The sequence below is a fragment of the Abrus precatorius genome, unplaced genomic scaffold (assembly GCF_003935025.1).
Source record: "Abrus precatorius isolate BTA unplaced genomic scaffold, Abrus_2018 Scaffold153, whole genome shotgun sequence".
NCBI classification, from domain to species: domain Eukaryota; kingdom Viridiplantae; phylum Streptophyta; class Magnoliopsida; order Fabales; family Fabaceae; genus Abrus; species Abrus precatorius.
In genome coordinates this window covers 323953-336302 of record NW_020874351.1, presented here as the reverse complement: position 1 = coordinate 336302, position 12350 = coordinate 323953, and the positions used below count along the sequence as shown (strand labels likewise).

Sequence of the window (12350 nt, the reverse complement as noted above, 5' to 3'; positions counted from 1 at the left end):
TCGACACAGCCAAGAGGGGCTTTCTCTTTGCAGAAGCTCACTCTTTAAATTGGTTTCCTTTCGTTGACCTCATTCATAGGTCAATATATTCTTACCAAACAGTTTCGTGACATCTTATATGAATTGTATGCAGTTATTTTTTTTAATCTAAACATACTTTAAATTATTTATCAAAATAATAAATAAAAACATTCCTTCTCATTTAACTAATTATGTGCTTAGTTAGTTTCTTCACTCTGGTTAGCCCATCACACCAACCAATACGCTGTAACATTTTTTTTATAATTTATAATAATGTTTTTTAGGGTAAGTTGATGTCCATCGAAGGTGGTGATGACGAGTGAACCTATAAAATCATAAAGTTATAGTTACTCAAACATTTGATAGTGTCACTTTGTCATTCTAATATTACAGAAGCCGGTTTCAGTTGCTAATAATTAATGTTTATAAGTGATGTTGTGACAGCTAGAAGTGGTGTATTTAATTTTAAATTTTATATGCTTTTGCTTGAAATTTAATATTCATATAAGAATGCAGGGAGGGAAAAAATAATTTGAAACTGTTTCTTGTTCCAAATTACATTTCCTGGTGTCCTCAAATGTTTCAAATATTAACATTAGTAACCCACTTCGGATATTGGTTAAAAAAATTTAAAATATTTTTAATTAAAAATAATGCTAGAAACACATTAAAAATTATGGTAACTCTATATTAATAATTTTTTAACTAATATTTAAGACACCATATAGCATTTATCTTAGTATTATTAAAATGTATCAATATATTTTTCTTTTCTTTTTTTTGTTGTGATGATAATATTTCTTTGGAAATAGGAAAGCATGTTTGGCATTTGTACTCACTAGCGTATGCGTAGTTTAGTTTTAATAAAATCAAATTTATTTTCTAAACTAAATATACAATTTTCATTTTAAAATTGATTTAATTTTTTTTGCAAATCAGTTTGGTTTAGGCTTAATTGATTTTAATCTGTAATAGAACTAATTTTAAATCAGTTTCTGGACAAAATTAGTTTTAATTTTAGGACTTTAAATGACTTTCACACACTGATATTACATAATAATTCAGTGAGTAAAAAATTATGAAATTGAGGATGACTTTGATATAAATTTGAAGTTAAAAAGTTGAAAACAGATCCACCTATATTTTTTCAATGTTAGAAGGGCATCATAATTATGAGATTTGATAGTAAAACTTTATCCTTTAGTAAATATCATTTAAATGACTATAAATATTGTCACTTTTTTGTAAATACTCGTAATTAGTTTTCCTTTGTTAATTATTGAATTAAATGTAATAAATATTTTAAATTGAATAATAATAAATGTTAAAAGAGTAAAAAAATTTCACACTAACGTAAAGTCTAAAATTTTTTTACTCAATTTAAATTTTTTATTTAACTTATATCTAATAGTCAATAAAATAAATATAAAAATTTTTAGACTTATACTATATAAAAAGAATCTTTTCCAATGTTAAATTATATTTTTATATTTTAAAAATAAACTTAATCAAATAAATTATAATAAACAAAAAAAACACCTCATTAACAAATGATAACAATATTTTAATACATAACATATTTTTTAAATTTTTTTTACTAATCTAAATAAACTAAAAAAAATTATTTTTTTCATTCTTATTATTATTCATCTAGTTGACATATTATTTTTATTTCTTTTCTTTTTTTATTTTTTTTTATTACCAACAAACTTAAATACAATTTCTTAAATATTATATATTATTTTTCAATTAAAATTAAAATTTTACATCAATAAAAACTCAATACTCAAAATCATTACAAATTATAAAATAAAACGTAAATTTTAATTTTTTAAAAATTACATCTAAATTTTATCTTTACGTTATATATCCATAAAAAAAAATGGGTCGAAGTGAAACATTTGAAGCAAAACCGAATATTCGAACAATGCAAGTTGGCAACAGTAACCCCCACCCTACAGCGACAGACACCTGCTACCTCTGGAGTTGATGCTACGGTTTCCCTCTCTCTATAAATGCACAGCTCCTGAATGTATGTGCAGTGAAGAGTGAAGAGTGAAGAGTGCAAAGCAATGGGTGTGAACTCCAACAGAGTCGAACACTTCGTATGCAATGGAAGCAGCATTAAGATCCAAACCGATATACAAATGCCACCCTTTGAAATCCACAAGGTTCGCTTGCCACCACAACGCACCACTTTACAAAAACTCAGACACAGACTCTCTGAGATTTTCTTCCCAGATGACCCACTTCACAGGTTCAAGAACCAAACTTCCTTCATGAAGTTCCTTCTTGCTCTTCAATACCTGTTCCCCATTTTCCAATGGGCGCCTCACTACAACCTTTCTCTCCTACGTTCTGATATCATCTCTGGTCTCACCATTGCTAGCCTTGCCATTCCTCAGGTTTGTTTTCTTCACTTTTCTTCATTATATCAATATGTTGGGACATACAAGAGGGCTTAAGCACTAGAGAGATCTTTTATCAATGGGTCTTGAACAAATCATGCAAGCAGATTTGAATAACATACCCAACATAAAACATTAAGGCTATTAGGCTGTGAGTCTTTGTTGCTTATTTGTTGCTAAACTTCTGCATTTTAACCCGTTGTGAGACTTCTTCACTCGTAATTGCTACCTCAACCCAATAGCCACACGTGCATGCATTAATGCATATATATGCATGACTTTGTTTTGCAAATTAATATCTCTTTTTTTGCAGGGAATCAGTTATGCTAAGCTTGCAAACTTGCCACCCATTATTGGATTATGTTAGTATTCTCTATTTCTGCACGGCATTGAGTTGTTATTATAGATATATGTGCTTCTGTGTGATTAATGATCTCAAGTGACGTTTCCAAGTGGTGTGAATATCATGCAGATTCCAGTTTTGTGCCCCCATTGATATATTCTCTGCTTGGAAGTTCTAGACATATTGGTGTTGGTCCTGTTTCGATTGCATCCTTGGTCATGGGATCAATGTTAAGCGAGACAGTTTCTTATACTCAAGATCCAATCCTCTATCTTAAATTGGCTTTCGCTGCCACTTTCTTTGCCGGTTTATTCCAATCTTCTCTGGGTATATTAAGGTATTGCTAAATCATGCAACCCCGAGTTTTAAACTTTTTTGGGATTTTGATGGGAAATTAGCATAATGCCATGAAAAGGGGCGATAAATTGTTTATTTTTTAATGAAATGGGTTTTTTCAATGAAGTTTGAAACTTGGGAAATTTAGTACCAACAAGTTGAAGCAGGCTATAATGATTGGAATTTGGTAAATTATATTTTATGATTAAGATTAACCTTTGATGTTCTATATTTACAGGTTAGGCTTTGTAATAGATTTTCTCTCAAAGGCAACGCTGGTGGGCTTCATGGCTGGTGCAGCGATCATTGTATCACTGCAGCAGCTGAAAGGGTTGCTTGGAATAGTTCATTTCACTAGCAAGATGCAAATAATACCTGTAGTGATCTCTGCTTTGAAGCAAAGAGACGAGGTAGGTATATTTTGTTTGATTTTGATATTTTATTCTACACAGTTTACAACTGTTTTGAAAAATATATGCTAAAGGTGAGAAATTATTATTTTAAAGGACGGCCACAATTGTTCTTAGATATATTTTATGATTACTGTTTTGCATATATTAAATTTGAAGGGTAATATTGGTTGGACTGTAAAGCTACTTTTAAAAACAAAAAATCCCCACCGCATAACTCTTTAAACCATTCTGATAGCACTGATTCTGCTTTAAGAAATAAGAACACCATGATTGAGATTGCTAACCAAAAGCCATCAATTTGTTGATATTCTCTTCTTTGACTTGTATATTAAGGGATCAGATTCCAACTATTAATCAAAAAAACTTTTCTTCCTTCTAATTATGTCATAAATGGAATAATTAAGGGTCACTTTTAAATGAAAATGCGTATTTCATATTTGTCCTAGTTATGAAAATCAATGTAAGAATAATTACGTATATGCTTATTAAATTTTTTGAGCAACTTGTGCAGTGGTCATGGCAAACTGTCCTGTTGGGATTCAGTTTCCTAGCTTTCCTGCTGATGACAAGGCACATTGTAAGATTCTATATCTTGCTTACAAAAATATATAGCTCAGACAATTCATCAGCTTCTTAACATCTGAAAATTCTTAATGATTGCAACAGAGCTTGAGGAAGCCAAAATTATTCTGGATTTCAGCTGCAGCCCCGTTGACATCAGTTGTTCTATCGACCATTTTAGTCTTTATTCTGAGAAATAAGACCCATAAAATTGCTATCGTAAGAAATGATATTCCACCTTCTGTTTTTTCTCAACATCCAAGAAATGCTCAGATATATATTTTCTTCCAAAATAACACTATTTTTCTTTTTCCTGTCCTTGTCTCTGGCAGATTGGTGAATTGCCAAAGGGACTTAATCCACCATCATCAAACATGTTATACTTCAATGGTCCTTATTTGGCTCTTGCTATCAAAACAGGACTTGTCACAGGGATCCTGTCCCTCACTGTAAGCTGTCCCAAACCTAGAGACATAATTGATCATGGACCTTTTCACTAAAATTACATGTTTTAATAATATACCCTACTTCTTAGACTTGGCTTAAATGCACAATGACGAAGACTATGATACACTTGCTGTTTCAGGAAGGTATTGCAGTTGGTAGAACATTTGCTGCACTTAAGAACTACCAGGTGGATGGAAACAAAGAAATGATGGCCATTGGTCTCATGAACATAGCTGGCTCTTGCTCTTCATGCTATGTCACAACAGGCAATGATTCTTCTCTCACTTAACCACGTAAATAATAGTTATATTGTTGAAGAAATGGAAGTTTTGATAATATGTCCACTCTAAAAGTAAAATAAACTTGCAGGATCGTTCTCTCGATCTGCTGTTAACTATAATGCCGGAGCACAGACAGCAGTCTCAAATATAATCATGGCTTCAGCAGTTCTAGTGACCCTTCTGTTTCTCATGCCTCTGTTCTATTACACCCCAAATGTTGTCTTGGCAGCCATTATCATCACTGCTGTTGTAGGGTTAATAGATTATCAAGCTGCATATAAATTGTGGAAGGTTGACAAGCTTGATTTTTTGGCTTGCTTGTGCTCCTTTTTTGGTGTTCTCTTCATTTCAGTGCCTTTAGGCCTTGGAATAGCGGTAAGCTTATAATTCATTAATCGGTTTCCTGTTATTATTAAGCTAAAAACATATTGTAAGCTAATGCTTTGTATTAATAATATCACTGACATCGCCAAAATCTTCAGGTGGCAATATCAGTCTTCAAGATCCTGCTTCATGTCTCTCGGCCAAACACACTGGTTTTGGGGAATATACCAGGGACGCCAATATTCCACAACCTTAACCAATATAGAGAAGCTTTGAGGATTCCTTCATTTATCATTTTGGCTGTTGAGTCTCCCATCTACTTTGCTAATTCAACGTACCTGCAAGAAAGGTTAGATAAGGCGATAGATTGTCAATTTGTGAAGTTTTCTGAGTGATTCTGAGATTCCAACCATTTGAGAGCTTCTCCTGCTATAGGATACTGAGATGGATTCGAGAAGAGGAAGAGCATATAAAAGCAAACAATGAAAGTACATTGAAGTGCATAATTTTGGATATGACAGGTGTGTATTTCATCTCGCTCACAAATTTTATCCATGTGAGATAGTTTTGACTGAAAAAAGCTTTTTTTTCCATCCCAGCTGTTACAGCCATAGACACAAGTGGGATTGACACATTATGTGAACTGAGAAAGATGCTGGACAAAAGGTCACTTCAGGTATAGATACTAACGGAGTAACGGTAACATTATAGACTTGCCCCACTTTTCTTTATAAACTCTACAATCATAATTGATGGCTATTTGCTGCAGCTTGTGATGGCAAATCCTGTTGGAAATGTGATGGAAAAGTTGCATCAGTCAAATATTTTAGATTCCTTTGGGTTGAAAGGGGTCTATCTCACAGTGGGAGAAGCTGTGGCTGACATTTCATCTTCCTGGAAAGCACAACCTTGATTTCCATAGATGAATTTCTAGAACAAAGGAAAAAGATTACGGGTTTTAACTTCTTGGAGAAAACTCTTAACGTTAGAAGTTTTTTTGCCTCTCTGAGACAGTCTACTTTGTTTTGGTAGATAGCTTGAAAAACAAGCATTGTTATTTCAGAAGAGCGTTTCTTATCCCAGGATGTTTTGACTTTTATGCCTTTGGTTACTTCTGTCCATTTTTGGCTTTTGTTAGGAAAGAGCATCCAAGCTAAAAATATTGGGATGACTTTATTCTGTGGGCATTGATAAATATGAATAGATATTTCAACAACAAAGAAGGAATCAAAGACGGGCGTTCCCCTCTTCTCCCTTTTTTTCGGATATGACAATCGTTTTTTTTTTCCCCTTTCAATACAAACTCATTATTCAAATAAACGTCGCACTAATCATAAGATAAAGCGATTGTTAGTGGAGCCAGAGCCCCCATGCCTACGTGTAAATCAAGTAATTTGTCTTGCAATATTTATAGTTAAACAATCTTCATTACCATGACAAGGTATTAATAACTCCGGTTTAACGTAGAAATGAAGAAATATTATCAATCACATAAAGGAAAGTCAATCCAGATATTTATCAAGGTGAACCATCGTATGATGCAATTCTTTTTATTACAGGTTCGATTGTTATTAATAAGGAACTACAGTGGCAATGTAACAATAGCAATTAAACTATATATAGAACATCATCAACCACAAATCGTGGCGTGCATATTTATCAATCAATAAAGAAGTTAAAAACAAATCTGGCTAAGAGGCTCATTCTGCTATCTGATATAATAACCCCATTAAAAGTAATGGTAAAAGTAATGGGATGGGGCAGAACTAACATATAATTTCAAGAATATAAAAAGATCCGAGTGCTCACAAAAAGGGTGAAAAGAATAAAAACTCTATCAACTAAACGCATCATCTTAACCAACACTAAAAAAGAGGGAAAATCGAAATAGAATGAGAACAAATTACATTAAACTTTCAGAATTTCCTGAAAAATTATGTACCTAGTCTCATCTGGTTATCTATCTTTCACTCTATTGAAACTAAAGAATGGAAAGGAAAAGTAGGTCTTTCAATGCCCAAATAGAACTATTCACTCCACGGGCTTTGTCTTGGAGGTAATCCAATATATAAAAACTCAAGTTGTTACCATCCTGCAGCACTTCCTTCTTGAATTCAGGATTACTTCAGTCAATCAAACATCTGCAAGGAACTCAACTGTATTAAAATAAACGAATAACCAACTAATATTTGGAAGTACAGAAAACAGACAACAATGTAACACATCATTATGTCCAAATAATAAAAATTCTTAATTAAAAAATGGTATTAATTCAAAAAGACAGCAACTTTTAAAGTTTGCAATGGATTTTTTGAGGTCCTCCCTTTTTTCAGGGAGGATGGAGCCTCTAATGAAATTTACCGGATATAACCACTGACGAGTTAGGCATTTTAAAATGTTAATATTTTATGTTTTTATTATTCAGTTGCTTCTCAACTTCACGATTAAACAAACCCCAAGTCACCTGCGACCATTTTTTAGGTCATCTTCCACAGCATCTGCTGCTTCACCATCGGTTGGGGTTTTCATCCATTGCTTCTCACTGCCACTGCCATTTGCTGCTGAGCTGGGGTGTCAACAGCTGGCTTAGAGAATGCAGACAACTAGATGACTTGGTTTCAGTTTGGTAGGTAGTTTGATGCTAGGGGAGATGTCATGGTAATTGACAGGATCTGGAGGTGGTTTCATGGTGAGTTCACAGGTTTGGGATGTTGGCCTGGATTGGAGGTGATGGGTTTGGACAGAGAACAGAGGCTTAGCACACGGGGTTGGTACCAGTTTGAGTCTGGGCTGAGATGCAGAAGGTGACTTCACCAGCCTTATGGCAACAAGGGGGAGGAGAGGTCACTGGGAAAGTCGCGAGTGAGTTTTAGAGGAAGGGGGTAATTTCCAATTTCAAAAACTATTTGACACTGAATAAGAATCTTTTATCAAATTAAAATTCTAACCTTTAGATTTTCACAACTTCTGATTTCAGCCTTATATCTAATCGGAGTATGAATAACCTAATCCTATTTGGGGTATTGAAGACAGTTTTGGTTTTGGGACTTTCCTACAAGTATGCTCCATATGAGACAATCTAGCTCAAGGCAAGCACTAAATGTGGGCACCTCTCCTAGTGGGGATTCAATTCGCCACTTTGTAGGGAACTAGCCCCTTCTGCTAGACCCAACACCTGCTGGTTTCAGGACATGGGGAGCATGCAGTGCATACTACTGCTAGGATCAAACCCCACTGCTCTCTCTAGGTGTCCCACCTCTATACCATGAGCTACTGAAAGGGACATACTATAAAACTTGATGATAAGCAAACTGAAATGACAATACAAAATTTAATGATTAAATTAATGTCCCACTAAACATGAATATTTCAAATCTGAAAGCATAAGCATTCCAAAGGGAAAAGGCAAGCAAGGAAGAAAAAGAGCAGTCAACAACACAACATATAGAAGTTAATCATAAGCAGAGTTTGACAGCCTGAACATATATTCAGGTTTCTGAAAATAAGTAAACACATGAAAAAAGGATACAGTAAAACATATAAAATATGTTACTGATAAACAAATCTATAAACAGCACGTCCAATTAGCCAGCCAAACATCACTAAAGGAGAAAGTTCTTACTTGAACGATATCGTGTTATTGGTATCTCCCGGAGCTCTCGCCTGATGCAAAGATATTCACCTAGCAAAGCCATCACTGCAATTCCAGAACCATTCACAATCCACCATGTTATAGAGGAGGGCCAACCCCCATAAACAATGCATATAAAAAGATGGATGATGTAGAGTGTGGCTGAAAAATCCAAGCACTTCTTTGCTCTTTCAATCACATAAAGCATATACACCGCCCTGCATAAAAACAATAGAGGCATAAGGACAGCGTAAAGCTACTGCATCACTTCAGCCAAAAGTACATAAAAGCCATAACCCAACGGCTAAGAATGCCACCTTCAGTTCCCTCCTCCCACACAAAATAATCATGGAACAAACACCATATTTGACATAGTCATTAAATCTAAACCATTAAAATAATAAAATTCATTGCATTATGAAAGACCAAATCGTTTCCTATTTTGTAATAGTCCAAACACAAGATCTAACTGACAAATCAAATCCCATTCATTTTATATTCCAAACACACCAAAAGAAAGAGACACATAAAAGTTCCTAATTAAAGCACATCTATCTCAAAGGTTTAAAGCTTAACTTTTTGTTTTTCCCCATACTGGAATAAAGTACAATCAATCAACACAGAGAGAAAAAAAATAGTTATGAATAAACACTCATTCTTATAAGCTTGAGGGCATACCGCTGGTAAACCAAACAAAAAAATGAAAAAAAGAAAGAGGAAAGATGCTAACTACAAGGTTAAAATAGTTTTAAAAATGCTAAAGGTTCAACAACTTTGTAGAAGGTTAAAAAAATAATAAATGGAAAATTTTTATGAAAAAAGTACATATTTATTATAAGTTACAAAAGTATAAACACTGTTTTTTTTTTTCAATAAAATTTTACCATTATTAGTTCTTTATCCTCAGGGCTGAGTTTAACATTTTCCAAAAAATAATGATAGCACATAACCTTGTAAGTTAAAAACTATATGCACCAGTAACACTATTAAGGAATAGGCAGTGAAGTCACAATCAGGAAGTCGTAACACTGTCTTAATTGAGTATAATCAGCAATCAATTACAGGCAAACTAATCACCAATTCAAGCATAGTGTTTAAAAGTGAGTAAGGTGGAACCGAACAATTACCCTGCAACTGAACTGAGCAGAAATGAAGCAATAACACACAATCCAGTGACGGTAGAGGTAGTGACGGCAACATAGTCAAAGAAATACACGAGGCTCATCCGAGATACACGAGTTCCAACAAGTATCGACAAGAACAATCCCAGGGTGATATAATACAAACATTGAAGACAAACAATTTGAGCAACAATAAGCCAAGGGTCCCATACCACCGCACCATAGAACATGACTCCGACCCAACAAACACTCAAAAACACCTAATCCTCTCCGAAATTTCCTCAACAGAATCAAAACCCAGTTCTTAAACTTTCTCCACTATAGCAGCGACCTAATTACTCAAATCTCCACAATTGAAGCCACACCACTCGTCATTCGAAAAATTTATTAAATTTAGAGACCCCAGTTCCCTTAAAGCAGTTCAAACCCCAAATCGAGGTTGTTACGTTCAACCCCCCAAAGCAAACGATGGGTCTATTTGCAATCAGATCTGGTTTCTGGACGCTATAACCGTTGATGGAGATAACCGACTGAAAGAGAAGATCACCATAAGAAAATCGAAATCAATATAAGTTCATGATCGATGTATCTTATAAGAATTGAAGATGGGGGAGATTCCTACTTTCTGGAAACACTGAGAAAAACAGACAAGAGTGTGGAAAAAATTACAGATTGTGAGAACTCGCCGAACACTGAGCAGGAAAAGAACAAATTGCTGTGAGAGAAAATTGGAGTGTTCTCCTCCGTCGATGGAGAGTGACACAAATTTTGGGAGAAAAATTGCAGACAAATGCACCAAGGGTGAAGTTCCAACTAGATGTGTCGTTTAATCCAATAATTAGTCGTTTGTCTATCCTTGGCGTCGTCTAATGCTAAATTACTTTTTTTTTCAATTATTTTAATAAATTATTTTTTTAATATATATTCAGACATATGAAATGAGTTTATACATGATAAATTATTATTGAAAAATATAATACATTACAGAATTTACTGCATGTATAACATTAAAAATTATAATTTCTAATAAAATTTTATTATCTATTAATTTTTTATTATGTTTTTTTAAAAGAAGATTTTTAAAATAATTTGTTATATACTCTTGTGATACTTTCTTTAAAAACGTACAACTATATATATATATATATATATATATATATATATATGTGTGTGTGTTATATTAAAAATATATTTAATAATTAGAATAACTTATAAAATTATAAGATAAGAAAATTTTAAATTTTATTTATTAAAAAACCGTTGATAAAATACACAATTAGTATATTAGAATGATTTGTAATAATGAAAACATATTATGATGTGGAACGAACTTTACTTAAAATTTAATTATTATGATAGAGATAACTTTCCTTAGTTGTCATCTCAGCTCAAACATTAATATCACAACTATACGAGTAAAATATTATTTTTTAAAAAATTATCTACTTAAAAGGATTACTTGGATAATTATATTTGTTTGTATACTCGAAAAAAGAAGAAAAAATATATTATATAACACAGTTATAATATAATAATGAAATTCAACTTGCTCTTTAGGAAATTTTTCTTTACAATGTTTCAATTTTAAATTGCCACATTAAGAAAAAAATCTTATTGTCAGAAATATGTACAATATGGTTAAATTAGTTTTTTATAAAAAAAAATCAGCTACACTATACGTTATCTTAATAAATTTAATTAAGTTTCTTACAGACCAATTTATGCATATTTAACTTATTTACTTTTTGTAGGACTGAATTCTTATTTTGAACTAAATCAAATTTAAAAATTACCCAACTTATTATTAATTTTTAAAATTAATTTAATGTTAAATGTAAATATTTCATGGCTTAAAAATCATCAATTTATTACAGACAAAACGTAGAGGAAAAATAAAATGGTAATTTTAGTTTTTTCTCTGTCTTTTATTTTTATTTTTATTTTGGTGTGAGAGAGTAAAAGCACAACAAAAGGCGAGTCTACACTTTATGTTTGAATATCTAAAGATACATACAATTATAAGTGGACCGCATAGCGCAGTGGATTAGCGCGTTTGACTTCGGATCAAAAGGTCGTGGGTTCGACTCCCACTGTGGTCGCATTTTAAAATGAAATAAGATCAAAGCATATCAGTTATTTTAAACTTTCGATCAGATTATTATGTTATGTACACAATTGCAAAGAAAAATAAAACGAACTTATACAGCCTCACATATAAGAGTTATTTAGTGATTTTACTTGGAAGGGTCTCGAATAGTTGCCATGAAACTATTTCATCGAAAAGTTGCTAAACTTTCTCCATTATTTTTTAAATTTAAACATTTCACATATGTAAAACTAGAATGTAATAGAAAGTAAAGTGTTTGGATTTTCGTTAGGAAAGCTTTCAAATTTGGGTAAAAAAATGATCTCTTGTAACATTTGTCCAAACTAAACTAAAATATTGGACTTTCAACATGCAAAT

General features: G+C 32.6%; 2 protein-coding genes and 1 non-coding gene across 4 annotated transcripts; 2 read left to right on the top strand and 1 right to left on the bottom strand.

The window, feature by feature from the left end:
* The first annotated feature begins 2093 nt into the window (after positions 1 to 2093).
* On the top strand, positions 2094 to 6350 carry LOC113857103 (probable sulfate transporter 3.4). Its single transcript, XM_027488841.1, has 13 exons — positions 2094 to 2426; positions 2743 to 2791; positions 2902 to 3109; positions 3347 to 3518; positions 4033 to 4098; positions 4188 to 4301; positions 4415 to 4531; positions 4669 to 4795; positions 4899 to 5185; positions 5293 to 5483; positions 5570 to 5655; positions 5734 to 5810; positions 5904 to 6350. The coding sequence occupies exons 1-13, from the start codon at positions 2094 to 2096 to the stop codon at positions 6045 to 6047; spliced, it is 1971 nt and encodes a 656-aa protein (XP_027344642.1). The 3' UTR covers positions 6048 to 6350.
* Positions 6351 to 6755: 405 nt separating this feature from the next.
* Positions 6756 to 10695, bottom strand: LOC113857105 (protein SYS1 homolog). 2 transcript variants are annotated; one of them, XM_027488843.1, is made up of 4 exons: positions 10556 to 10695; positions 9893 to 10416; positions 8757 to 8983; positions 6756 to 7275 (listed from the first exon to the last, which is right to left on the bottom strand). In XM_027488843.1, exons 2-4 carry the CDS (start codon positions 10114 to 10116, stop codon positions 7268 to 7270), a joined length of 459 nt encoding a protein of 152 aa, XP_027344644.1. In that variant the 5' UTR covers positions 10117 to 10416; positions 10556 to 10695; the 3' UTR covers positions 6756 to 7267. The 2 variants fall into 2 exon arrangements, with proteins under 2 accessions (XP_027344644.1, XP_027344645.1); XM_027488844.1 differs by having other exon boundaries at positions 9893 to 10383; positions 10556 to 10670.
* A 1216-nt stretch (positions 10696 to 11911) lies between these two features.
* On the top strand, positions 11912 to 11985 carry TRNAR-UCG. The gene has a single exon. It is a non-coding gene; the product is annotated as a tRNA-Arg (tRNA).
* Positions 11986 to 12350: the final 365 nt, after the last annotated feature.